Here is a 27,666-nt window from a genome sequence, read left to right on the forward strand (position 1 = left end):
GAGGTGATCCGGGTCCGTCGATGATGATGATGATAACCTTGATTGTCCTACTATCATGATATATTAATGTAGCCGCATCGTTAAAAACACACCTATCTGTGACCTCTAGGTCACACGGGATGTCAGGCCGAGAAAACAGCGAGACGTGTGCTAAATTAGACACCATTAGACATTATTAGACGTCATTTACAACACGCAGCGTTTGTACCTGCAAGACGATTCTTGCTTTAAACTGGCCGGCGAGTTTCCTGTTTGCTCTGTTTTGATCAGCGCCGTTATTATAGGAGCCATTAAGGGTCAACACATGGGCCGCACACAAGCTCCCCTATACAGCAGGGAGTATCCAGGCCATAGATTAGCGCGTCGAGAAAGCTGACATCTGGAAACGTACACAAACATAAATTAGGTCCAGATTTGGAGTTGACAAAACATTACTCCTGTTAAGATGTGTGGGATGTTAATGAAGTGTTTCTGCCGCCTTTTTTTTTTTTTTTAAACCTACATGCACGTTGCACGGCACAGTAGGCTGAGAATTATAAAGTACTGGATTATTTACACCATATGATCATAAAATACTTGCAAAGACTGCAAACTGTGTTCATTTAAAAAAAATTAAAATAAAAATCAGTGGTCAAAGGTGGTAAAGATGCACAGATGTATGAAAAATTCCTGTTTGGCCTTTGTGCCGTCCCACAACGATTCTCCTGAATTTCTGCAAGCGAGCGAAGTTCTGCAGTGAGCACTTGGTGTCCCTGGGCTTTGGTTATCATTTATGCAGTCATATTAATGTTATGAACGGGGCTAGGGTTAGCCCAAGGTCAATGCAGGAAATGTCGATATGAGAATATCTCTTACATTCAGAAGTCAGGACGTCTCGCTACCTACCGCACTGAGACAGGGAGGTGTAAATACGGGAGACAATTCAGACTTGTGACGCTACTCTACATAACACAACGCCTGTGACTTGGTATTCCTTCTTTATATTTCTTCCTGGCTATGCTCATCAATAAGGGGGGTGGATAAGCGATGGCTCACGGTTCGCTTGTCTCCACACCGTGAGCTGCGTTTCAAGACAAGCAGCAGAAATGAAATGAAGTCTTGTGAATCTTTAAAACCAATCAGAGATTAACCCCAATTAACGTGTCATGGCAGACCTGCATATAAATTCCTCAACTGATACTTTTACATATGGTGCATTTCCATATGTCCCATAAGTAAACGTTGGTTTGGCAGAATAGCTATTCGACTCAGAAGTAGCATTACACTGCCCTCTAGCGTTTATTTATACTCATTACAACTTACTATATCTACATTATCAGGGAGTAAAAAATATTAGATCTGATTATTTGAGCAGTGAGTTTGTACTTAGCTGAAATGACTCAAACGCTGGTTAAATTCACTGACAAATGCAAAATGTGGTGTTGATACAACATTTATTTACGTGGTATTGTGAACATAAAAATATAAGTCTTCCATATCCTTGTCTTTCCTCGTGGTTATAAAGTGTGGGAGTGTGATTGTCAGGTGCATACAATAAAAAAGACAGGCTTACAAAGGCTGAAGGTTTACGTACTCAATGTTATCTAGAGCGCTGCACAGATACACAGTAGATTATATTATACGTAACATGGAGGGTGGTTATTTGACGGCCAGCCAACCAGCTTCCCTACATTTCCCACTGCGACGCACCAACAACGAACCGCGTGTTATTGTCATGATAAATTGAATTATGTGCTATAGAAAAAGGAAAGGATGCCTGTCCTGTCACTCTTCTCCGGATGAGTTCTAGAAGTTTCTCAGCAGCCAGGTGGGGGACCTATCTCCCGAACGCACAAAGTAGCCCCACCACCAGGGCTTCTCCGACCGCTCCGCCTGATTCTGACTCAGCTCGGAGACAGTGTAGCGCTCATACTGGTTGTAAGGGTCAAAGCGGTCGTAGGTGCCCATGGACGGGAGGCCGTAGTCCTCCTCCTCCTCCTCCTTGACCATGTCGGGCTCCAGGGTGGCCTTCTGCAACACAAAGTCCACCCTGCCCGCCTGACGCATGTGAGCCGGTAGGTGGACCTTCTTCATGGCTCGGGTGTAGCCCGGGGCCTTGGCGATCAGGACATGGACGCCGGGGGTGAGAAGGCGCCAGTAGTCTCCGTTTTCAGCTGTAGAAAGAGAGGAGAGGTTGCTTTTTGACATAAGAGGCCACAGGTCGCTTTTTTTGAAAAGGGCAAAACCGTTTTGTCACTTTTTTCATAGTGTGGCTATACGACAGGGATCTACACCGGACCAGAAACTGGACTCCCCTACAAAGCTTTGCTGATGGCTTTTGCGAACTCGATACCTGAAACGTACCAGCGTTCCCTCAGTGGAAGTGACGCTGCTCGTTAGTCCGTTGATCAGTTTTACCTGTGGTGATGTCATGTCTTATTCCCATGACTGATATCCTCGCCCCTTTGATCCCGTTCCCGCTCTCGTCTCTTACAAGGCCTTTGATGCCGCGATGGGCCTGTGTAACACAACACCACACAAGACACATCAGCCAAAACAGGCCTTTTCACCCTCGTGCACCTGGGGAAAAGAGCTACAGTCAAAACACAAGGACACATTGTGTAACAGATGGGAAGCACAGCCGTTGTGTTGACTTGGGCGTGTGACGTGAACAGAACGATACGGGCGTCGTAAATTTGTAATCGGAAGTAGGTCTTGTATTGACTGCACGTTTTCAGTTGAGTAGCTAACATTATATATCATTTACATCATATCCAGGCTGGACTCTTAACACTGACATTGAAAAACAAACGCTTCTGCACCGGCTCAACAGAGCTAGCGTTAGCTCGTCTGGAGCGTGTTTTAAGCTAGCAGACAACCCAGAAAAACTAGCTGATACATCAGAAACACTTAACGTTTATCAAAACACTGATTTGTTTGAACATGTTGAGGATGATGGAGCGCGTCTCACTTGGATCTCTGTTAATGGTGTTTGTGAAATCCTACCGTGAACGAAACCTCATGGGCAATGCCAAGTGATGGAATATGAGGGACAGACTAAGAGAGAATAATGGTGGGGGTGCAGCAAAAAATGCAATCTGCCAATTTTGCTACCAATTGGGATAATGTTAAATAAAAAAGCAACACATTTAATATTTTAAGATGATTTCACTCACAAGCATTTTTGGAGGCGTAACCCCCCCCCCAAAAAAAATCTACAGCTAAACAGGAGATTATCTAGAAACTGAGCGGATTTTCATGGTGATACAAGATCAGCTAAATCCAATTCTAGCCATGCTAGTCGAGTACCCTCCCAAACTACGCGGGGCAGAACTACGTAGCAATAACAGGAAATTAGGACACGCTCTCACCGACTCCATAAATGAAAGCAGTGCCTCCTTGTTTTCTTGCCAGCCGCTGTACAACTCCTCTTCAGCAGGGAATCTATCACAACCCAAGTCCACAGTTACCTCAAAGCAGTTGGTGTGGAGATAGTTGAAGTCTTGCATACCTGACCAAGGGCAGATATGAAAAATAAGAAAATAAAGCAAAAGCGTATAACTGCAATGGCCCCATAGAAATTAGCTTTCACCTTTGTACGGATACCCATCAATACTGTAAACTGTACATATTCCTATTATAAGAACTGAGGAGCCATACTGTCCTGTAGCATCTGGGACTGATAGATATTGACTGGTTTGTTAAGTGTTCACGTCTGAAATTAAAGACCCCCTCTCCCCCCCCCCACACACACACACACTATCCAAATTTCTACATTTACAGACTGCTACGGCCCCAGTGCCGTGTGTTGAGTATGTGTGCAATTCCCTCTTGTATACAAGCCTAGGGTTTGTTTTTATGGGAGGGGGTGTTAGGGTCCTAGTGCCGTGTGTTGTGTCTGTGTGTGATTTTCCCTCTCCAGGTAATGCCTCGCCTCCCGTGGAGCTGCTGGTTGAGCCCAGGTGATTCCAGTCCCTCATCGGCTGGGTATAAAACTTGGAGAGAGACGCCCAGTGGGCCATTGTTGGCAGCCAAAGAGAGAGAGAGAGAGAGCTCTTTTGTTTGTAGTCAGCACTGCTGGAAGAGAAGGGTGAAACCTGTGCTAACTCCGTCAGCAGGAGGGTGAAACCTGTGCTAACTCCGTCAGCAGGAGGGTGAAACCTGTGCTGTTGTTTTTGTTTCTTTTTTCAGTCTGATCTGACTTTTGGTTATTTAAGAGCCAGCGCCTTCAGTTGCTCTTTTGCTGTACATACTGGCTTAGGGTTAGTTTTTGTTAATAAACTTGTTTGTTTTTTTACACCTGGTTCCGCCTCCCACCTTTCTTATTCCCCCGGGATACTTCTCTTTTTCTTTACTTCCCCTCATCCCCTGGACCTTTAACGGGGAACGTAACACAGACCAGCCAAAGGTTACGTGAATATCAGCTACATTACGGTGTTACGTCATGTGAATATCAACTATATCACATGTTTATGTTTTGGGAATAACCACGACAAATTATAGTTGTTATTCACATAACTGAACGGTAGAGGTCAGCATGTAGCTAGAAATTACACTTTGTTTTCTCTCTTTCAATAGCGGGGGGGAGGGGGAATAAGAGAGAGGGGGGAGTGAGAGAGAGGGGGAGTGAGAGCGAAAGAAAGGGAGAGGGCGTGAGAGAGCGACAGAGGGGGGAGTAAGAGTGTGACAGAAAGAGGGGGGAGTTAGAGAGAGGGGGTGAGAGCGCAACAGAGAGGGGGAGAGGGGGAGTAAGACAGCGACAGAGGGGGAGTGAGAGAAGGGGGGAAGTGAGAGTAATGGAGAGGGGGATTGAGAGAGCGATGGGGGGAGTGAGAGAGGGGGCTTGAGAGAGCGACAGAGAGGGGGAGTAAGAGCAACAGAGAGAGAGGGAGAGAGGGAGAGAGTGACAGAGACAGCGAGCGAGAGAGGGAGAGAGAGAGAGAGAGAGAGAGAGAGAGAGAGAGAGAGAGAGAGAGAGAGAGAGAGAGAGAGAGAGAGAGAGAGAGAGAGAGAGAGAGAGACAGACAGAGAGACAGAGAGAGAGAGAGACAGAGAGAGAGAGAGAGAGAGAGAGAGATCATCCACATCCAACTTTTGTAACATCCATCCATCCATTATCTGAACCGCTTATCCTGCTCTCAGGGTCACGGGGATGCTGGAGCCTATCCCAGTAGTCACTGGGCGGCAGACGGGGGGGGACACCCTGGAGAGGCCGGCAGTCCATCACACAGGGCCACAGTTTCCTTTATTCAATTTACGATAGACTAAAACTTGACCACTTTGAAATACAAATAGGTGAGCTTTTAGATGGTCTTTTACTTCCTGCTACAACACATGCTGAAGATACTGGGTCAACTGATGCGTCACTATTCTGAGAGCAATCTCTATTGGCAACATCTATTAACATCTATTAACATCTATTAACATCTATCAGCACCTCTCATTGGCAGATTAGTCAACACAGCAAGTCAAGTTCGGTTTAACACCAAGTAAGTTTGCATATACAAGGAATTCAGCTGGATTCGCCGTGGTACACCGTGTTTCCCCGTTTACTTACCCCCCGCGACGCTGAGCCTCTTGGCTCCATTGACAATCCCTCCCTCACTGTGACGAGACGTGCCGCACCACTCGGTGTCGTTTGCCATTGTGGGATGAGCGTTAGCGTAGGTTCTGCTGAGCAGCTTGAACACCTGTGGAGGTTGAAAGCTGATGAACGAGGGTAAACGTGAAAAGCAAAACACGTACACAAGCTAAACGCTTCCACTGTCACTTCACTGCCAGCCATGACGCTTTTACAATGAATCGTTCAACACAAGCTTTGTCTTTAACACACTGAGACACTATTAGGTGAAACAACCACGATTTTCAACTGTATCGCTCTCTCTCCATAAATACACACACACATGTTGTAGGGATAACACCCCGTTAACAGCCATAATACTGTTCACTCCTCTGTGTGTCTCTGAAACACCATTGGGATTATGTGGCAAGGTGTCCACCAGTGATGTCACTGGGGGACAATTTTAAAACTACAACCCTTACTTCCTGGTTTGCGACTATCTCCAGTTATCAGAACAGACTCTATTGTCTAGGAAAATGCAAATGACGTCAGAACACACAGCTACTGCAGTAGATGTCACTGACTGTCATATAAGGACGATGAGAGACGGCAATTGTCCGCCAGTGACGTCATTTTCCCTCACAATTTCGGAGACAGACAGAAAACTGCTCAGCTTGAGTGTTATCCCTGCAGCATATACACAGAGATAATGTTGAAAACTAAGAAAGTTCCCCTTCTGAGGTTTAGAGGGCGACACATTACAGGAGAGAAATGGGCCAGCGAGAACACGCGTGTCCCAAAAGTGAACTGGAATCACCCATCTCTGAGCACTGATCCCCCTCCCTTTCTCTCCCCAATTGTACCTGGCCAATCCCCCCCCCCCCCCGCTCTCTGAGCTGTCCCGGTTGCTGCTCCACCCCCTCTGCCGATCCGGGGAGCGCTGCAGACTACCCACATGCCTCCTCCGACAGGTGGAGTTCTTTTCACCTGACAGTGAGGAGTTTCGCCTGGGGGATGTAGTGCATGGGAGGATCACGCTGTTCCCCCCAGTTACCCCTCCCCTCTGAACAGGCGCCCCGACCAACTAGAGAAGGCGCTAGTGCGGCGACCAGAACACATACCCACATCCGGCTTCCCACCCACAGACACGGCCAATTGTGTCTGTAGGGACGCCCGACCAAGCCGGAGCCAACACAGGGATTCGAACCGGGATCGCCATGTTGGTAGGCAACAAAATACAGTGCTATGCTACTCGGATGCCCTTTTTTATCATCCTCCACCACCCATCGTTGGTAGCCTGTTGTGCAGTGTCATCCACTGACCTAATATTTGGATATCAGCTCAACCCACTTGGAAACGCCAACATGGCAGCAGGGTAGAAATTCACAAGGACCATCAGTACGATGGGGAGTTGCGAGATACTCTGGACTCCCACCTTCATCCATCACATCTAACATGGTATAATTCCCCCTCTCTTCTCCGTATGACCTCTTCCCTACATCAAGCAAGTAGGAAAAACGTGTTCCCAGATCCAGTTCACCTGTTCGTCTGGAGCGGGGGACAACAGGTTGTGCCCCAGAGGGTGTTTGGAGAGATCATAGGGGTAGGACACCACCAGGTCTCCTCCGTGGAAGTTAGCGGAGAGCACAAAGGGAAGGGACCGTATCCATTTCATCACGGCGTAAGTCTCCGGCGCCACCTGATTGACAGCATCATTGACATAAAGCATAACATTAGATTATAAAACAAAAAAAAATCAAAATCGGTCCTGATGAGAACACGTTCTGGCTTGAAGTGAAATCCTGAAGTCTCCTCGTTGCCTCTGCAGGTGAAATATCTTGCTGCCACAGCACTTTGACTGCTGACTAGTATTCCCCTGTATAATAAGCTCCTGTGTTGTCTTATATGTACGGAGGATATATATGGATAAGGAGTCGTACTGTACCTTACCAAACCAGTAAGAGTCTGGGATTGGGACGTGGTCGGTGCGGTAGCGCTTTTGCCGCCGCCGGCTGTAAACGACGGACGTCAAGTCGGGGAAGTTTCTGTTCAGGTCGATGTTCTGGGCGTTGTTGCGGCCGACATTTTCCCAGCTGTTGTATCTGGAACTCTGAAATCGATGCTTAACGTTAGACGACATCCATCCATCCATCCATCCATCCCTCCATCCATCCATTATCCACACCGCTTCCCCTGCTCAGGGTCCCAGCAGTCACCGCGCGGCACTGCGCGTGTTAAACAACGTGCGTGTTCACAAAATAAACAGAAGATTCAGGAACCTGGAAGACGTATCAGGGACGCACTGGACCCGTATGGCCACCGACAGGGATATCATCATAACAACGGTAACGTTAAATTAGAGTACTTTACTTGTTGTCAGACGTGTCTTTGTACATCTCATCATTTTAGGCAGCGGCGTTTTGAGGTATTTAGCCCAGATTTAGCCGGTTGGAAATTCTTTACCAACAGGTAAAACGTAAATCACTAAGCCCTATTTTCATGTTTTATTTATTTATTTATCCCCCCCCCCTTTTTCTCCACAATTGTACTTGGCCAATTACCCCACTCTTCCGAGCCGTCCCGGCCGCTGCTCCACCCCCTCTGCCGATCTGGGGAGGGCTGCAGACTACCACATGCCTCCTCCGATTCATGTGGAGTCGCCAGCCGCTTCTTTTCACCTGACAGTGAGGAGTTTCACCAGGGGGGGCGTAGCGCTTGGGAGGATCACGCAACCCCCCCGTAACAGGCGCCCCAATCGACCAGAGGAGGCGCTAGTGCAGCGACCAGGACAAATATCCACATCCGGCTTCCCACCCGCAGGCACGGCCAATTGTGTCTGTAGGGACGCCCGACCAAGCCGGAGGTAAGACGGGGATTCGAACCGGCAATCCCCGTGTTGGTAGACAACGGAATAGGCCGCCCCGCCACCTGGACGCCCCGGGATCGTACCTTTAATTCACCGGGAGAATTGGTCAAGCAAGTTTGTCTACTAAATCTCAATGATGCAACAACAACAACAATATTACTAAATTTCATTTATATCTGATTTTTCCAAACAACTTTTCCAAAGTGCTTGACAAAACACCTGTATCATCTACAAATGATCCGTCTAATCTGGTTCTGCTTGGCGAAATATAAGCACACAAATCAATCTGTAGGACAAATGATTACAACTCTTTCATACAATCTCTCCTTTGTTTGTGTGTCTCTTTCTGCTTAAAAATGAATAATCCTTGCACACTTATCGTTGCTTTTTTTAAATTAATTTTTTATATAAATTTATTACTAGTTTTTCCCCTTATCCCACCCGATTAACCCAATGGCATATGGCCGGGAGTCTTGTGGAATAACTCCCCTGGCTCACGTTTCCTCAGGAAGGAGATAGTCGTTACACCAGCTTCCTTCAAACTCGTGTCGGCTGCTCTCGCTATTTTACACGCTGAAGCCTCCTCGCATGGGTTGCATCACCTTCAGGCCGCGAAGGAGGCGTAGGGAGAATGCTTTCGGTTGCTTGGCTGCAGGCCCCCAGATGGGCCAGAGGGGTCGCTGGAGAACGACGAGTCCCCGAACCCTACACCGATCTACACCCACTATCCCTGGGTAAGGGTGGCCTAATGAATGCCTTACCCCGTGGATGCTCTGGTTACGGCGAGTCTGGGATACGAACCTCCAGCCACGTGACGAGCGGACTGCAAGACCGGCGGTTTATTCCGCTCCGCCATCAGAGCGGCCGTCGTTGCTTTTCTAACATTTTGTCTTGTGCTCTTCGTGTTTGGATTTACAGTAATCCTGAAAGTACTCTGTCTCGAAGCGGTGCGAGTTTGTTTGTCTAAGATGTCGTGTTTTTATGTGGTCATTGCAAAACTTGTGTATATTTATCTTGGGTATTTAAATTGAACCCTGGCTACAAACCAAAGTTGTCCTGTTGGAACAATTTAATTTGAATTTAGGTGAATGTCAGCACCGGGTGTTAAGACATACCTCCTCATCATCGGCGTAGTTGCTGTCCTGAAGGCCAGCAGAGGCCACCTCGTATCCGTCAGGATTCATGGAGGGCAGGATGTGGATGCGGGTGGTGTTGATGAGGGTCTGAATACGCTCATTGCCCAGCAGGTACTCAGAACACAGGTACTGGACCAGGTAGATCAACAGCTGGCGGCCCAAAACCTCATTCCCATGTATGTTGCCAATGTACTTTACTTCAGGCTCAACTGGGGACAAGGTTCACATTCGAGCAGTCAACATCCAAGTGTATTCAGCCCCTGAAGTGGTTTAGGGTGATCGAATTTCAGTCTGGGTTTTAAACCCATCTCGTGTGCAGTTACACTTACATTCTTAAGTGATTAATCCCTATCTGAATATAATCCAGATACTCGAGTCACATTGAAGGACTAGGTGTACTGTAAATGGGGCAAAAATCAGGTTTAGCAATGCGGCCACACCTATTCACATGCAACTCCAGGTGTTGACACATGTGAAACGTATGAGGGTTGGCCACTAATCCAGTGGTTTGAACCAATTCAGCTGCACACTGACCAAGTGTAAATGCAACTGATTCTCTGAGCCATTTAATTTTCATGGGGGGGGGGTCAAGCAGGGGAGCTGCCATATTGGATAGGAAAGCCCTCAAGGAGCGCAATCAGATTTCTATCCGCCTTCCAAAAACATATTTTTGACAATTTGTGCAAAGGTGCTTAAGTCACTACAAAGTGCATAAAATGCCAAGTGTAAAATAGACTGAATAAAAAAGATGGACGTAGCACATGCAAAAGCCCCCATTGGTTTCTGAAGGGGCATCCTGAAGCCTAATGTTAGGCTTTACGCTTGACGCCATCTTGTCAGTTGTTGGAGCCAGAAACTCCAAATATGGGCAACAGGGTGGACAATGGGAGGAGCTGGGGTGGAACCTTGGTGGCAGACAGGCTGACAGACCTGTCAATCAAGGTATATACGCCCTCAACAAGCCACTTTTTTATCCTCAATATCATCTTAATGAATTAGCTAATTTTCAAAATACCCACCCGCAAAATGTGCACCGGACTCAAATTTAACAACTGAGGCCCCAACTTGTAGAAAAAAGTGTACTGACTTTCTACTTGAAGGAAGAAGTTGGGAATTCTCTCATTTACTTACGCTGGACTGGAAATGTTTTGGTGCCAGCCACCCAGTGGCCCGGTTAGAACTACAACTTAAGGCACTTCCGCATTGGCTTCAACTTCCAGACCCGGTGGTTCCCACTTGGTGTAAATGGGGCTAAACTTGCTTTGGGGTTGACGTCACACAGAACAAGAGGTTGAAGCCAATCACTTACGCAGTTCATGTTGGCCGGGGTTGCTTGAGAACTCGATCACCATCAGGTCCTTGCCCTCTGAACTGCGTCCGATGCTGTAGGTGGCGGCGATATCGGAGCACCGGGCCTCCGTCTTCTTCAAGATGTTTGTCATCTGCGTGTTGGAGTGATAGGAGAACTGGATTATGGTAGAGGGCTCCTCACTAGGAAGGCTTTCAGTGCCTTCCACTTCTTCTTCTGCTGTTAAAAGATATAAAGTTATGTTTTGGTCACACAATTTTACACATCTCAGAAGGAAAGTGTAGCATTGGGGAAATCAGGAAAGCATCCCAACTGTAAGACACGAGGAAGTAAAGGGGTCGAGAGTGGAAGACCATGATGTAAGGCACATTAAGGTTTTCCACATGAGCAGGAGTGTGCTAACCAGATGACAACTGAAGGGGGGAAAAAACGCTAGGAAACAGTGTGACTTTCTCGAATGTCAAAAAACTGCCGATGTTGAAAACGATAGATCTTTTTTCATCGCTGCATCCAAAAGCGCGCTGGTGTCGAGGGGTGGCCATGTGTTTGCTGGTTTTCGTTCCAACCCAACTCGACACCAGCTGGTTTCACATATTAGCACACTTTCAACCAGATGGAGGGGGACTAATCTGTGAAATGAGTTGTTATATCGTTGTTTGGAATGGAAACCTGCATACGCACGGCCCTCCGTGCCACATGGTTGGACACCGCTGCCATGTCTTAGCAAGAACTCTTACTTCAGCCAAAAGTTTATAAAACTACTCAGTAAGACCAGAGACTTGTACAATAACAGGTTTTTGGCTGTGGCTGATGATTCATACCACATGAGTCATTGCAGATCGGTCATACCAAACACCATGTTCAGGGTCTGCACAACTCACAGTGGTTCTCAATCAGGTCCTCAGGTGAAACCACATTGCAAAAACGGTGTATCTGAACAAGTCTGACAGTCTCATCCTCTTGTTTGAAGATTCATTTATACTCATCAAGAACTGGCGATGTGTGATTATTTATCATGATTTAAGAATATTCAGTTTGGTTCAAGATATCTTACCTTGCTGATGTATCTCACTGCAGTGGCAGATTATCTTACTTGTTTTGGGGATTGTCTCACTGTCATTCATTCATTCATTCATTCATTCATTCATTCGCCAAACCGCTCATCCTTACCCAGGGTCACCGGACGCTGGAGCCTATCCCAGCAGTCACTGGGCAGCAGGCGGGGAGACACCCTGGACAGGCCACCAGGCCATCACAGGGCTGACAAACACACACACACACACACACACACACACACACACACACACACACACACACACACACACACACACACACACACACACACACACACACACATTCACTCCTAGGGACAATTTAGTATGGCCGATTCACCTGACCTACATGTCTTTGGGCTGTGGGAGGAAACCGGAGCAAACCCACACAGACACGGTGAGAACATGCAAACTCCACACACAGGACGACCCAGGATGACCCCCAAGGTTGGACTACCCCAGGGCTCGAACCTAGGACCTTCTTGCTGTGAGGCGACCGCGCTAACCACCGTGCCGCCCCTTGTCTCACTTGAATATGTTAAATTTTGTCTCAGTTTTGACGAGGTATTTCTGCAGTTCAGCACTGCTGGTTTTCTATTCTACTGGCCATTCAATTACTTTCATCTGCTGTTTCAGTTATTCAAGCCTCCAGTCCGGGAGGTTTTACACCTGGAACAACAGGTGAATGTGATGAACTACCTGGCTGAACAGAAAACCGGCAGCACTGCTGGCACCTGAGGACCTGGTCAAGAACCACTGGCTTAGATCAAGGACTGCGATACCTACGGGCCCCTACCTCGGAGGCCCTCCAGGGGGTTGTAACAGCCCTCCTGTTCGCTGACGAAGAAGCGGTCGCAGTCCAGGAAGTAGGGCCACGCCATCTCTATGCCCACGAAGGCATGCTCGCAGCTTTTGCGGACGGCCTCGCAGGTGCTGCGGCAGGGCTTCAGCACACGGTTCTTCTCGCAGCGCGGGGCGAGCACGGAGCAGCCCAGCATGCGGATGTCCGGGGTGCACTCTCCATTGAGCAGCGAGTCCACCACGCTCAGCAGCAGGTACACAGCGCTCGACTCGGCCTCCTCACGGACCCGGTGACCAATGAGGTTTGGGAACATGGTCTGGGTGTACGCCATGTCGTCACAGTAGGACAGCAGCATGTCTGTGCATTTGGCTGGTGGGGGGAGAAAAATAAATAAATACAACCTTGGAGAAAAAACTTTACACCAGTTTTCTTTTAGTGGCCTTTGTTTCGGATTCCCCCCCCCCTTTTTCTCCCCAATTGTATCCAGCCAATTACCCCACTCTTCCGAGCCGTCCCGGTCGCTGCTCCACCCCCTCTGCCGATCCGGGGAGGGCTGCAGACTACCACATGCCTCCTCCGATACATGTGGAGTCGCCAGCTGCTTCTTTTCACCTGACAGTGAGGAGTTTCACCAGGGGGACGTAGCGCGTGGGAGGATCACGCTATTCCCCCCAGTTCCCCCTCTCCCTCCCAACAGGCACCCTGACTGACCAGAGGAGGCGCTAGTGCAGCGACCAGGACATATACCCACATCCCGCTTCCCACCCGCAGACACGGCTAATTGGGTCTGTAGGGACGCCCGACCAAGCCGGAGGTAAGACGGGGATTCGAACCGGCGATCCCCGTGCTGGTGGGCAGCAGAATATACCACTACGCTATCCAGACGCCCCTAGTGTCCCTTTTCTAAACTAAAAATAAATCAGTGTACTTTTATTTCACTTTATTTTTATTGTTGTACTTACAAAAGATTAACTTGAGAATGGTATACTCGGATTTCTTCAATACAGGTAGAAACAATAACGTATAGCCTGTGAACTTTTAAAGAAACTCAACCTCAAGTTTTACACTTCGAAAATTAGAGAATTATATCACCTTTGTTACTCCAAGTTATATGTACATGTTCAGCTTCCCAGTTAGTATACGTTTTACACTTACGTTTGCGTAAAAAAATGCACTTAAAAGTACACAATTTTTTACATTTGGTTGGGGCAAAGAAAAATAGAAAAATTTTTTACTCAAGTGCACTTTTAGTGTACCTATTTTAAGCCAAAAAATAAGCAAGTAGGCTTTTGTTTTACTTTTATCATAATTGCAAAAGATGAACTTGAGAGTTGTATATTTAAACTTACTTGTGGTTTTAGTCTTGTTGAGTTCTTCATGCAAAACACACAACGGACTACGATGAAAATGGAAACCAGAACGCTTCCGACACCAAAATCTTGTCCCTTACCTACAGATATACTGCAAACTGGATAATTATATAACCTGCAGATATACTATATATTGTAGAGGCTACGAGGGTCACAACCCCGTACCTCGACCATTAAATCCCACTGCTTCCTGTACCATCCTCCATCATCAAGTCCCAAATATTTATATTATCACTGGAAATTAGAATTTGAATATTTTATACTGCCGTTGATCATCTAAAAATACACCTGGTGGTTTTATTGCCTTCGAGACACTTTCCATTAGGACTGGGCACAGGGTGACTTATGATCTCATCATTTTTGTTGTTAAAAGCCTCAAATCCTCATTTCCGTGCAGGCTTCAACAGCAGTCCATACACCTGAGTCTCTCTGAGATGGTTTTAGATGACGGGCTCTTCCGGTGTGGCAGGGACACGTGTGTCAGTGATGTATTACAACCAATAGGCTTTGACTGAGAGGACGGACACTTAAAGACACACACATTACCTTCATTACGACGCAAAACGGTGTCTGAGAGTCTGAAAATCACACAGGAATGTATTTTATTATTTCAAGAACCTCTTACTCATCAAGAACTGACCTGAAGAAAACTTATCTTGAGTTATCCGATTATAACATACATGAGACCAGTTATGACGTACATGAGAGAGCTTTTTGGGGAGAGCTGCTTTAAGGGCTTTTGTCTGCTGCATGTTTTGGATAGTTCAGACTAGAAGAATCAAAGCAGTTTAACTTATCAGAATCAGAACACTTTAACCATCCCCGGGGGGGATTTAAGATTCTGGTCTTTCGGGTGCACGGGGGATTTTATGTTGCTTCTAGAACTCCAAGTTGAAACATCTTAATGTGTAGTGACGGATTATCTCGCTTGTTTTGTTTGTTTTGGGTGGGGGGGGTCCTTTTATTTGAACGTGCTGAGTATTGTCTGGGTTTCTTTTGACATGGCATGTCTATCTGCAGTGCATTCACTGTAATTCGCTGAGCGGCCAGCACGCTGCAAGGCCAACGTGCGGGACTCAACTCCTCCTCCAAGACCGCATCAGAGACCCTACTTACGTTTCTCTTCAACCGACGCCTGACATCGTCCTGCAGAAAGAAAAATAAACACGTCAGTCACTGTCATGAATGAGACGCTAGATGGCAGAATGGTGCCTTTACATGCTTCCGGCGGCCTGTAAGAAAGTCCTCTGATGTGAACCTCTTATCCCCCTCCAACATCTCTTCCAAAATACCTGTCTGTCAATAAAGTCCCGTTATTAATACCCAGAACCCTTGGAAGTGTTCACTCGCTTGTATGTAGCCGCACTCTCCCAGACATGCGGGCTAGAGGTTTGGTTTGGTTTGGTTTGGTTTGGTTTGGTTTAACGAGACACAGTCCTGGCAAGTCTGCATCCAATAGGCCAAATATTAGAAAAATGTAGTTTGTGCAGAAACGTGGAACAAAATGAGACACACACACACACACAGAGGCAAGGTCTCGTGACTTGCACATTAGAGGATGCCATGTTAAATGCATGCGTCAGGTTCCTCTGCACGTCCAAAAGTACAAGTAAACATTATAATATAAATATATATACATATATAAATATTATTTTACCTAGAATTTGGTCTCCCGGCTGACATCGCGGGGGAGCACAAGAGACAAGTGTGAGAATTTCCACGAGGACGAGTAGCGTCCTAATATTCCTCCTCCCAGTCTTGTAATCCATTTTGATGTGGCACTTCCCGCTCCCCCTCACTGCCTTCTTCACTTTGTAACTCCTGCGGAGAAACTCCCAGAGACTTCCCACCGGCGCCTTTAGTACAGGCATTACGGCCCCGCTATCGGATTACAGAGGAAACGGCGCACAGCGCAACGCACGCGGAGCCCAGAAGCATAAACTTTCTTGGAAACCGTCTTTACTTGATTTTACTGTTCTGCGTCGACTCCTGGTGTTGTTCTTTTTTTAAAAACTGTTATATTGTTTCATATACTTTCTATTATAATATTGCACAATGCAACATAACACAAAATTACACAGCACGTGTACACCACAAACACCTCTGTTGCAATTATCTTTCACTACATATAGACAAGGAAGAGATATGTGACCAAATATTGTTATGACATAAAGGGGAAATGGTTTTATTCCGGCAAGATTAATTTCCTCTTTCAAGGTCTTTCCAACATAGTGATTTACCACATTGTTTGTTTCATGATTGTCTACAAAGCCCTTTGTAATTTTTTTTAAAAATAATATTATTATTGTTAGCATCGTGGTTGTTGTTGCCATTACAAATGTCTGAGAAATGCAGGGAAATTTTATTACAGTTGTGTTGCGCAATTGGGTTGTCCCCCTCTATCTTCCGTTCGGATGGCTAAACTGAATAATTGGCAGGCAATAAATCTTATTGGGTTAATCTTATAAAATTTATGAAAGACGTAATGCAATTTATTAAGACGACTAAAGCAAAACATTAGGCTGCTTTCTGGTTTTATAGCCGCTGGATGATTTTCCAGGAGTTGGAACTAAAGTGGATCACTTTGTCAAAGCTCCTAAGTGTCAATGAGAAAACCAGGCATATTTCTCCACCAATAGAAACAGATACAGGTCCCTATCCTGTTTTTTTTTGTTTTTTTTGTTTTTTTTAAGAAAAAGGCCTTTCCTTTTCCAGTAAGTGCAGCATAATGTAACACTGGCTCCAACTACTCCAATCTATTGTTTAAAAAAAAAGCAAATTTATTTTTTTTAAGTTTCCTTTATTAATCACCTTGGGGAAATTCAAATACTGCAAATGAACCCATCCTAGCTGTGATCTGTGTCGCTAGGAGCAGTGGGCTGCCGCCTTCATGCTGCGCCCGGGGACCAACTCCCGTTCTTTTCCCATGCCTCGGTCAGAGGCACAAACGGGAGTATAAACCCTAACATGCATGTTTCTTTTTAATGGTGGGGGAAACCGGAGCACCCGGAGAAACCCCACTGCATACACAGGGAGAACATGCAAACTCCACACAGAGGACGACCTGGGATGACCCCCAAGCTTGGACAACCCCGAGGTTCGAACCCAGGACCTTCCTACTGTGAGGTGACAGCCCTAACCACTGGGCCACCGTGCCGCCCAACCTGTTGGCTTTGTCCTGTGTTTGATAAACTTATGTTGTGTAATTTTTAAAGTTTGTTTGACTTACCAATCTACTGCCATACAAGCATCCTTTGGTCCTTTTTAGGGGCGCATCTGACCTATTAAACAGCATGGTAATATCCCATAATAGTGTAGGAACAAGCTGATGATGGAAGCAGCTGAGGCTTGTTGTTGATGACTGAAGTGAGTCAACGGGTTGTGAGAGCAGCGGCATAAGAAGACGGCTAAAGTTTGCCTTTGGGTATAGATATCAACCTTTGGCTAACTGAGGGTCATACAGTAAGTCACATGTTTAACACAGCTTAATATACTGGAAAAAAAGAGTCTAGAAACTCACCTGTGTTTTCAGAACTTGGTAGATTGATTCAATAGGAAAAGTTTGTCTCTTTGACTCGAATTATTCCTTTACTATCATGGATCTCACTAAATCTCTGTTTAGACCTTTTCCACCTCAGTCAGTTTATTTATTTATTTGATCAGATTTCTGCCCAACCGTCTCTAGACTGTCAGTTTAGCAAAACATACATCCTCCACCCTGAACACTGGTGTTCCACAGGGATGTGTTCTGAGCCCTCTTCACTCATGACTGTCAACCTGTCCACATAGCAAACACCATCAAGTTTGCAGACGACACGACAGTCATGGGCCTGGTCTCTAACAACAATGAGTCATCATACCGGGATGAGGTGCGAAACCTGGTGTTCTGGCAACAATCTCGTTAACAACAAGAAGACTGAAGAGATTGTGGTGGACTTTAGGAAAACATATCAACAAGGAAAACATATCCTGGTTGAGTGTTCATTGACGGTGAGGCAGAGGAGAGAGTCTACAGTTTTAAACTTCTGGAGGTACACATCACAGAAGACTTCTCCTGGACCATACACACCCTCACTGCCATCGGGAAGGCACAACAGCGCCTCTACTTTCTGAGGAAACTGAGGAGAGTCAGACTGCCGCAGAACCTTCAACCAGAAAGCTTAGCAGAGGGTCGTCAAGAGGGCCCAAAACATCATCGGAACATAGCTGCTGGCAGTTGAGGACATCTACCAGGCTCGATGTTGGAACAGGGTCTCCAACTTCATCTGTGAGCAAACTTATCCTGTCCGCCACCTCTTCAAACTACTCCCCTCTGGCAAGCAATACAGGACAACACATGCACGCACCACACGACTGAAAAACAGCTTCTTCCCCAAAGCTGTCAAACTGTTGAACATGGCCTGACACCCAACCCACCCACCCACTATAACACACACACATACGCACACTTACACACATACCACTCCCCCACTGACTGAACTCTGTACCGTGCAATATGCCCATATGCCATACTTGTTTACTTGTTGCTGCTAAATATATCCTGGTAATTGTTTGTTTATTTGCACACCGGACAGCACCATGAGCAGTGCTGTTGTTTCAGCTTCTTTAAATCATTTTAATTTTTCTAATATTTTTTTAAATTCAGGGAGTGCCATCGTAATTTCATTGTGTTGTTGTCTTGCATAGCAGTATAATGACAAAAAGGTCCTTATCTTATTTTTTATTTTATTTTTTGATGGGTGGGATCAATGATTTAAATATTGATTTAATAGTCAGTCATACTCACACCCTGGTTCCATCCCGTATTGACTACTGTAATTCTATCCTCTTTGGTCTTCTCCTCAAGTGTCTTCATAAACTTCAGTTGGTCCAGAATTCAGCTGCCCGTATCATTACCAGAACTCCTTCCATAGATCATCACTCCTGTTCTTCAGCAACTCCATTGGTTCCCTGTTTCAATACCGTACTAACTTCAAGATCCTGTTCCTCACCTTTAAGGCCTTTAATAACCCAGCTCCTTCGTATCTTTCTGAACTCTTTCATATCCACACGTCCTCCCGCACTCTCAGATCCTCTTCTGCTCTCCAACTCATTACAATATCGGCCCACTTGACTACCATGGGGTCTAGAGCCTTCAGTCATTCTGCCCCATGCCTATGGAACTCTCTCCCACAAGACAATCGCAACACTGACTCTCTTTCAACCTTCAATCCCATCTCAAAACGTACCTTTTCAAACTGCCATATTCAGTCTGATCCACGCTTCACTGAGTTATGTGCAGATGATTTTATACTTATGTTGTATTAACTTTTTATTATCTACCTGCTTTGTTTTGATTTTATGCTGTCTGAGACAGTGCTGCTTGTTTTTTTACTGTGTTCTGTAAGGTGTCCTTGAGTGCTCCGAAAGGCACCCACAAATAAAATGTATTATTATTTAAATTTAAATATCTTGGGGCCATCGTCACAGATGGAGGGTCCAAACTGGAAGTCCTTTCCCGCATTGCACAAGTGACCATGGCACTCAACAAAGTTAAAACCAATCTGGAAAGACAAAAACATTAGTACCGGGTCTAAAGTCAGATTGTTGCTCTCACTAGTTATGTCCATCTTTTTATACGCATGTGAAACTTGGGACACTCACAGCAGCTCTCCAAAGAAGAATAAGCGCAATGGAGATGAGGTGCTACAGAAAGATTCTAGGCATCTCATATAGAGACCATATTACCAAGGAAGAGGTGAGAAGAAGGATCACCCAAGCCATTGGAACACATGAAGACTTGTTGACAATTGCCAAGAAGAGAAAACTGAAATGTATGGTCACATCTCGAGAAGTTCCGGCCTTGCCAAGACCATTCTGCAAGGCACAGTGAGGAGCGGGCAAAGACAAGGAAGACAGAAGAAGCGATGGCTATGTAACATCAGAGCGTGGACAGGCCTCGACTTCACCAGCTTACAGAGGCGGTTGAGGACAGACAGAGATGGCGAGGACTGGTTGCGGATCAACAGCGGTGCCCCAATGACCTCTCGAGAGATTACGGGATAGGTCAGGTCAGGTCAGGTCAGGGATCAATGAGAACATACGAGGAAAGCGTGTTTTAACTGAGCATGAATCAGACAGACAGACAGACAGACAGACAGACAGATAGACAGATAGACAGATAGACAGATAGACAGATAGATAGATAGATAGATAGATGAATAAGACCTGCCAGTAACTCAGATGGTCTTCGATCAGTTGCTTCATGTTGCACTCAGCAGTAATGGCAGTGAAATGGAGATCTTTAACAATGCTCTCGCTTCCACGCTGCTCATTACATACAATATAATTAGGCACATTAGACAGATGGGAAGTAATTTGATGCAATATGTTGTGTAGCTGAGGGAGGGAAGCTCAAAGCGGATTAAATTTGACACTGAATAGTGGGTTTTTTTTAACCCTTTCAAGTTCTCCATCCTTCTATAATTATCTATTTATCTTCTTATGGTGTGTCCATAAACTTCAGCTGTCGCTTGCTGATCTAATGTCTTATTTAAAAAAGTATATGTGTATATATATCATCCACTCATATCACATTTACATCATCTGCACCTCTGCAGCCGGGACGCGAACCCGGGTCTCCCGCCCCACGGGTGACTACGTGAACCAGTCAACTAAAGGGGTCCTGACTGGTCAGCGCAGTCGCCGTGGTGCGGGAGATTCGGGTTCGTGTCCCGGCTGCGGCGGTTCCCCCGCTGCCCCCTGAATTAGCTACATCTCTTCAAACATAATCTGTTAACTCGGTGTAAACTACGATTCACTGCTGTCTATTAATTCCACAAGGTGCATCCAGTGTTATCCAGATGCGAAGTAACCGAGTCCAGGCTTAAAACAATCATATTTCCAAAGGTCTTTATAACTGGTCGCTTTTATTGCACGTACTCCGCCAAGCTTATCACACCGCCAAAGAACAGCAAGTGGGTAAAAAGGTCAAAAACACATGTGCCTAAAGTACATCTAAAGAAATAAGCTTCGGTAGAGCGACTCTCCGAGCAGCCGAAGTCACATGTTCGAATCTGGCACGGGTCCAAAACGGTGCGTTCAGAGCGCTTTGAAAACATTCTTATGCTACATCACATTTCTTCCGTTTCAGTAAAGTTATCTAAACAAATAAGTTGTTCCTGTACAGTGCAAAATATATAACATCATGTAAATATCCATACAAATATTTCCATTTATAGTCCGCTGGCAAAGTAAAGAACAGTTGTACAAATACGTCCCAGGTAAGTAAGTAGGCTACCTACATACAGTACATTCACTGACAAACCCACGCGTCCGTAACTTGGTATAAACGACACTTGCCTTTGGCTCGGGTAACTAGTAGCTCTGAGAGAATTATACAAAGTGCATCGATATTCAGTGACTGACATGTGGACAACCGCGAAGTAGCCTAGCACAGCCGGTACAAAAACACCCGCCATCCTGCGCCGAAAACTGCGGCGCCCACTTCCGTTCGCCGGAAATACGTAACCGGTGTTGCTGAGGTGTTGCCGCCTAGCCGATGATTGACGGGCAGCAGGACCAATAATGTTCGCTGCGGCGTCCCCATCTGCGCTCGCGCACGATAAGCCCCTTCGTATTGTGTGGACGACAAAGGGTCACTACGTGTGGACGTGCTGCTGACATCTTAACAAAGTGGTGGGTTAGGGTACAAAAAAAAGACCACGTGTCTCTTGTCTCCGAAGGAAAGAGGGAGGCAGCTTAGGGTCTCCAGTGATGTGACCCCCCCTACCCCCCACCCCACCCCACCCCCCAATCGGCATCTGATCCTGTGGTTTATTCAATAACATGGATTGATTTGATCCAGGCTGGGTGTGGGTGGGTGTGTGTGTGTGTGTGTGTGTGTGTGGGCCATCACCGATGAATCATGGATCTGCTTCCCTTGTTTACCAATACTGTCTGGAACAAACTCAACATCGTCCACTTTGGCTCACCGTATGTCTCGACCCTCTCCCCCCCCCCTCTCTCTCCCATCTACCTTGCATCTCATTCCTTTCCACTCATTCTTCTCCTCCATCTGCTGTCACTCTCGCTCATGTGCCCCCCCACCACCACCACCCCCCACCGCCCTGGCAATATGTGGCCCTGTCTGCTTCTCTCTCCTCCAACCCTACTAACAATATCCTCTCCATCGCCATCTCCATCTCTCTTCCTCCTCCCACCCTCTCCCAGGAGGCCACCTTTATTCTCGGCCCAAAGCGTATCTGTCATGTCCGCGGGAGCTGCCATTAAGTGATCCTCTGGAGACAGTAGTCGTTCTCCGTGTCTAAGGAGCTGTTGTGGCCAGATGAGGGGTACAGCTCACGGCGTAGCAGCCTGTTGACCACAGTAACCAGTACTTTCTTGTACTGCTGACGCAGTAGGGAGTAGGCAAAGGGGTCAGACGCGGCCTTGCTGTATGTCAGGCACTTACTGATGATTCCCCAGTGACGGTTGATGCCCACATAAGGAAGCAGCTCAGCCAGCCTGGGTGGGGGCGAGAGAGAGAGAGAGAGAGAGAGAGAGAGAGAGAGAGAGAGAGAGAGAGAGAGAGAGAGAGAGAGAGGAAAGTTGCAGTGGTTAATGTGTGGTTTTGTTTTGTTTGCATTGAAAAGTGTGTGGAGCAACTAGAAAAGCACTGTATAAGTTTGATTTTTTTAATGAAAGCCACTTTATTTGACATTGTATTCTTACAATGAATGTGTTCTCTACATTTAACCCATCCTATTGTATAGGAGCAGTGGGTAGCTGCAGCACCCGGGACCAACTCCAGTTCTTCTTTCCATTGCCTTGCTCAGGGGCACAAGCAGGAGTATTAACCCTAACATGCATGTCTTTATGATGGTGGGAGGAAACCGGAGCACTGGGAGGAAACCCACGCAGACACGGGGAGAACATGCAAATTCCACACAGAAAGGACCTGAGACGGCCTGGGGCTCGAACCCAGGACCTTCTTGCTGTAGGGCAACAGTGCTAACCACTGGGCCACCGTGCAGCCCTGATGATTTGATGATGATGATGATGATGCGGAAGCGGTACTCAGACTTTTTACTTGTAATTGAAGTACAAATGACCCTGAAGTGAAAGTACCACGTTGAAATGTCCACTTAAAGCTGAAATCTGACTTTTCTCCATTAGTAAACAGTTATCTCATCCACCTGTACCGTGGAGCCAGGTTACATAATACTAATTGGTATTTGTACCATGGTTGGAGACACCCTCCATATACCGTTGCTGAAATTCTGTGGTCGGGTTCCGCCAACCGGTGCAGCGGCAAACACGTGTCGGAAACAAGTCCAGCAGGGAACAGGGCTTGAAACGTGATGTTGTGCCCGTGACAATCAATACTACAGTACAACAGTGTTCCCATGTAGCTTGATATAGTTTGTAATACATTACTACTAATAATCATACTACCACTACTCCAAATAGTTCTACTATAACATGATTACTATAGTACTACTATAATATAATATGATTAATATATTGCAAATATACTACTACTTCATATAGTACCACTATAATGTGATTAGTATAGTACTATTATACTATGATTCATATAGTACTGCTATGATTACTATATTGCAAATATACTACTACTTCATATAGCATTACTATAATATGATTAGTGTAGTACTACTATAGTATAACTGCTATAATATGATTCATTTAGTACTACTGTAGTATGATTAGTATAGTACTACTTCAATATGGTTCATATAGTACTACTACAGTATGATTTGTATAGTAATACTATCGTATGATTTATATAGTACTACTACAGTAGTATTAGTATAGTACAATTAGTATAGTATTACTATAATATGATTAGTATAGTACTACTTTAGTATGGTTCATATAGTACTACTATAATATTAGTGTACTACTACGACACTATGACTCATATAGTACTACTATAGTAGGATTAGTAAAGTACTACTTTAATATAATTCATATAGTACTACTATAGTATTAGTGTAGTACTACTATAGTATGACTAGTACTACTATAGTATGATTTATATAGTACTACTATAGTAGGATTAGTATAGAGTATAGTACTACTTTAATATGGTTAATACAGTACTATAGTAATATGACTAGTATAGTACTACTATAGTATGATTTATATAGTACTACTATAGTAGGATTAGTATAGCGTATAGTACTACTTTAATATGGTTCATACAGTACTACTATAGTATGGTTAGTATGATACTACTAGAGTAGGATTAGTATAGAGTATACTACTACTTTAACATGGTTCATACAGCACTACTATAGTATGATTAGTATAGTATGTAGTATGATTAGTATGTAGTGTTGTACACAGCCAGTCTATGTGTTAATTGCTGACTCCTGTAATCACTTTAGAGATGAAAGCGTCTGCAGCGGAGTAACTGTAACTATGTAAAACACGCTAATGACGTAATCATGTTGGTTTACGGCCTGGCTTATCAGGGCTTTTTCTTCTGCTTGACGCAAGAAGGCTTGCCTTAGTTTTTCAAGCAAATCCCCCTTTTCATTAGTATGCTACACAAACTAAGCTGTTAGCGGACGGGTCGATACATCGATTCCTGTGCAAAACCGCGAAACGACGACTCGACCGTCACAACGTTTCCCCTGCATCACAGTGCCGAGTCCCAGCGGAAGCATGCTGCGAGGAGGGCTGCCGGGGTGATTTCTATCTCCGGATGACCGGATTTGGACCGTTTGAGGCTTCACTCGGGGAGGCAGACTCGTGTTTTCAGCTTTTATAACACAACACGTGCGTTTTGTTGCGCATTTTCTTCGGATCACTGCAGTTTTCACATTTTCAGATTCTACAGGTTAGGACTTCAATAGGTCACTCAGGCCACCTCCACTGGGGATGGCCAGGAGAACACACACACACACACACACACACACACACACACACACACACACACACACACACACCAGTTTGTTACTCTAGCCATGTAGGAACCAAAATTTTATGGTAGAACAAAACCCTATTTGCTATTTCCCTAACCGAACAACCTAAGATTTGCCCTAACCTTAACCCTTTCCCTAACAATAATAACCCCAACCTAGCCTTAACTGTAACATGTTCAAAATGAACCCCAAAAAAACCCCAAAATGACACATTTAACCCTAAACTTAGACTCCTAACATTCACGCTGAGCCTAATTCTAATGTCTTAGCTTAGCCATAGCCCCTGCAGCTGCAGACCTGACCCTCAGCCCTCCTCCTCAGGGGGACCAAAACAATGTGGGCGGTCTGTGATTTTACTGTCTGGTCTCAGCACGCGCACACACACGCACGCACGCACGCACGCACAAAACACAGTCCTTTGTTTTTTTGTAAGTAAACGTCAAAAAGCCCTTACGTTAGACGCTATGTAGTAAACCTACTTACTTTCGGACCCTTACTGACAAAAACTAAACTAAAAACAAAACATCTGCCACCTGTGATGGGTTAAAACATCTCATTTGTGCCCAAAGCACCAGTGAAAGGTCCACCCCACAAGCTCAGTCCTCAGTGTTTTATTTGCTGAATGCGAGAAGAAAATTAAAAACTAATTTGCTGATGTATCCCCCTTACCTCGTAATAACATAAGGAGCAAAGCAGATGATGAAGGAGCCGATGAAGATGCTGATCTTTTTGGTGGCTCTCTGTTTCCTTCTCTTTTGCTCCGCCAAGCATCTCTGTTTCACACTGAAAACAACAACAGAGCACTTTGACTCTTTGCTTTTGCGCCGCACAACAACGAATTTCTCGAGTGTTGTGTTAACTTGTGCAGCTGTGATCGTTAACCTGCATCAAATGCTGCCTTGCACGTGCAAAATACAAAACTTCCACGCAAAGCGGAAGTCATGCAAAACCCAATCAGAATAAACTAGCTACTGAATCATGAATTCAATGCATCGGGTCAAAAGTACCTCGGGTGAATGTCGACCAGCAGGAAAAGAGTCTGCATGGTTATAATGTCGATCCTCTTGCAGTGAAACCTTGCGACCCTCAGCACCTTCAGGTAGGTGAAGCACAGGATCAGCAGCGACAGCGCGAAACTGGTGGCGTGGAAGACGACGGTGAAGACCGTGAACTTTATCCGGTCGCCCTCCTCGCTCAGGTGCAAGGTGCAGGAGGCGTAGACGTGGCTGTAGTCGACCCAGGAGAAGAGGAGCGCCGTCAGGGAGAAAGTGAGCGAGTGCAGCCAGGAGTAGCACACCATGATCACCGCGTCCTTGTAGCGCATCTTGGTGGAGTAACTCAGCGGGAAGACGACCGCGATCCACCGGTCTATGCTCAGCGCCGCCATGCTAAGCATGGTGTTGGCGGTCAGAAAGGTCTCCAGGACGCTCACCGTGTGGCACAGGCAATCCCCGTACGGCTGCTGGTTTCTGACGATGCCCGCCAAGGTCGTGGGCATGTTCAGGATGGTGATGAGGATGTTGCAGAAGGACAAGTTCATGGTGAATATGCCGGGCACCTGCCTGCGGATCTCGGTGCTGTGCACGAAACATAACAGCACCAGCAAGTTGGACGACAGCGACACGACCGCGACCGCGACGATGAACGACGCGAAGAGGATCTCAGCGAAGTCCATCGCTCACTCCGGACGGTGCACCGCGCTCGGGCTACCTGCTGCTGGTGGTGGTGGTGGTGCTGGTAGTGGTGGTAAGCACTTAAAATCCGCCATGGTTCGCGGGAGGCGCGTTATTTCCGCGAGCAGCTCCTTGGATTAAAGAGACAAATGAACTCCAACTCCGCAAGCTCTCCGAGTCCCCGCCGCGCTGTCCAGCGTGCTGAGCGGCAGAGGCGCGCGGCGCGCACCGCCCGGGCGCCGGGACCATCTCGCGCGTCAAACTTGCGGGTTGGTTCTTTAAAACCTTCCGCACTGTTCCACGAGCACACAACCCAAACACGAGCAGGGTAGAACGGTGTCGGTTAACCTCTCGCGGTGCCGCGTGACCATCTGAATGCCGGGCAACCAAAAAAGAAAAAGTGGCTCTCTCTCTTGGCGCGTGCAGGACGCAAAACAGACGCGTGGAGAGCGCCGTGGAGCGCGCCGCGCCACATGCAAATGAACGAGCGGCGTTTTTCTTTTTCTTTTTTCTTGTTTTACATGTCATCACGTGACGAGCTGTCACGTTCAGCCGATGCACGAAACTGACTTGAGTGTAACGGAAGCCACATTTTAAGGGATTCCTGCGCGCGCGCGCGCGCACACACACACACACACACACACACACACACCAGCCTCAGTCTGTTCTTTCGGAGTACCTACATGTTTTGTTGTTGTTGATTCGCTGAATTAAACTGATGTTAAACACACGCGCACACGTTGAGTCCAATATGCAGAAATCGATTGGCCTACAGAGGTTGTGTCACATGCAATTTTCGTGTGTCCTGCCTCATCGACCACACCTGTCCGAATCCATGTGGACTCGCAGGAGAAAGGGTGCAGTTATGTGTGACGACTGAACCTACGTTTCCCGTGATGACCCAGTGTAGAAGGACACGTGGCCAAATAGATCCCTTTTCCCGCTACGAATTATTCCTATAGACACATTTGGCTACACTGGGTATATG

At 46.2% G+C, this 27,666-nt stretch overlaps 2 protein-coding genes across 3 annotated transcripts; both read right to left on the bottom strand.

Annotated features, from left to right (window-relative positions):
* Positions 1-1,394: 1,394 nt before the first annotated feature.
* On the bottom strand, positions 1,395-15,877 carry LOC130130557 (carboxypeptidase Z-like). Of its 2 annotated transcripts, none has more exons than XM_056300265.1 (11): positions 15,732-15,877; positions 15,191-15,220; positions 12,699-13,073; positions 10,851-11,066; positions 9,521-9,750; positions 7,485-7,649; positions 7,080-7,238; positions 5,537-5,669; positions 3,351-3,490; positions 2,398-2,497; positions 1,395-2,153 (listed from the first exon to the last, which is right to left on the bottom strand). In XM_056300265.1, the coding sequence occupies exons 1-11, from the start codon at positions 15,841-15,843 to the stop codon at positions 1,786-1,788; spliced, it is 2,028 nt and encodes a 675-aa protein (XP_056156240.1). In that variant the 5' UTR covers positions 15,844-15,877; the 3' UTR covers positions 1,395-1,785. The 2 variants fall into 2 exon arrangements, with proteins under 2 accessions (XP_056156240.1, XP_056156239.1); XM_056300264.1 differs by having other exon boundaries at positions 10,851-11,069.
* A 6,464-nt stretch (positions 15,878-22,341) lies between these two features.
* LOC130130869 (G-protein coupled receptor 26-like) lies at positions 22,342-26,680 on the bottom strand. Its single transcript, XM_056300725.1, has 3 exons — positions 26,013-26,680; positions 25,675-25,788; positions 22,342-22,579 (listed from the first exon to the last, which is right to left on the bottom strand). Exons 1-3 carry the CDS (start codon positions 26,678-26,680, stop codon positions 22,342-22,344), a joined length of 1,020 nt encoding a protein of 339 aa, XP_056156700.1.
* Between the last annotated feature and the right edge of the window lie 986 nt (positions 26,681-27,666).

This window comes from Lampris incognitus, chromosome 20 (assembly GCF_029633865.1).
Source record: "Lampris incognitus isolate fLamInc1 chromosome 20, fLamInc1.hap2, whole genome shotgun sequence".
Classification (NCBI taxonomy): Eukaryota; Metazoa; Chordata; class Actinopteri; order Lampriformes; family Lampridae; genus Lampris; species Lampris incognitus.

What these genes read in the sequence shown, in the direction of transcription:
- LOC130130557 (XM_056300264.1), bottom strand. Translation starts at nt 15,843, where the DNA reads ATGGATTACAAGACTGGGAGGAGGAATATTAGGACGCTACTCGTCCTC. An exon ending in GCCGGGAGACCAAATTCTAG is followed by an intron (nt 15,221 to 15,731) that starts GTAAAATAATAT and finishes TTCTTTCTGCAG; the next exon opens with GACGATGTCAGGCGTCGGTT. An exon ending in ACTACGCCGATGATGAGGAG is followed by an intron (nt 7,650 to 9,520) that starts GTATGTCTTAAC and finishes CATCGATTTCAG; the next exon opens with AGTTCCAGATACAACAGCTG.
- LOC130130869 (XM_056300725.1), bottom strand. Translation starts at nt 26,680, where the DNA reads ATGGACTTCGCTGAGATCCTCTTCGCGTCGTTCATCGTCGCGGTCGCG. An exon ending in CTGGTCGACATTCACCCGAG is followed by an intron (nt 25,789 to 26,012) that starts GTACTTTTGACC and finishes TGTTGTTTTCAG; the next exon opens with TGTGAAACAGAGATGCTTGG. An exon ending in GCTCCTTATGTTATTACGAG is followed by an intron (nt 22,580 to 25,674) that starts GTAAGGGGGATA and finishes GCCCCCACCCAG; the next exon opens with GCTGGCTGAGCTGCTTCCTT.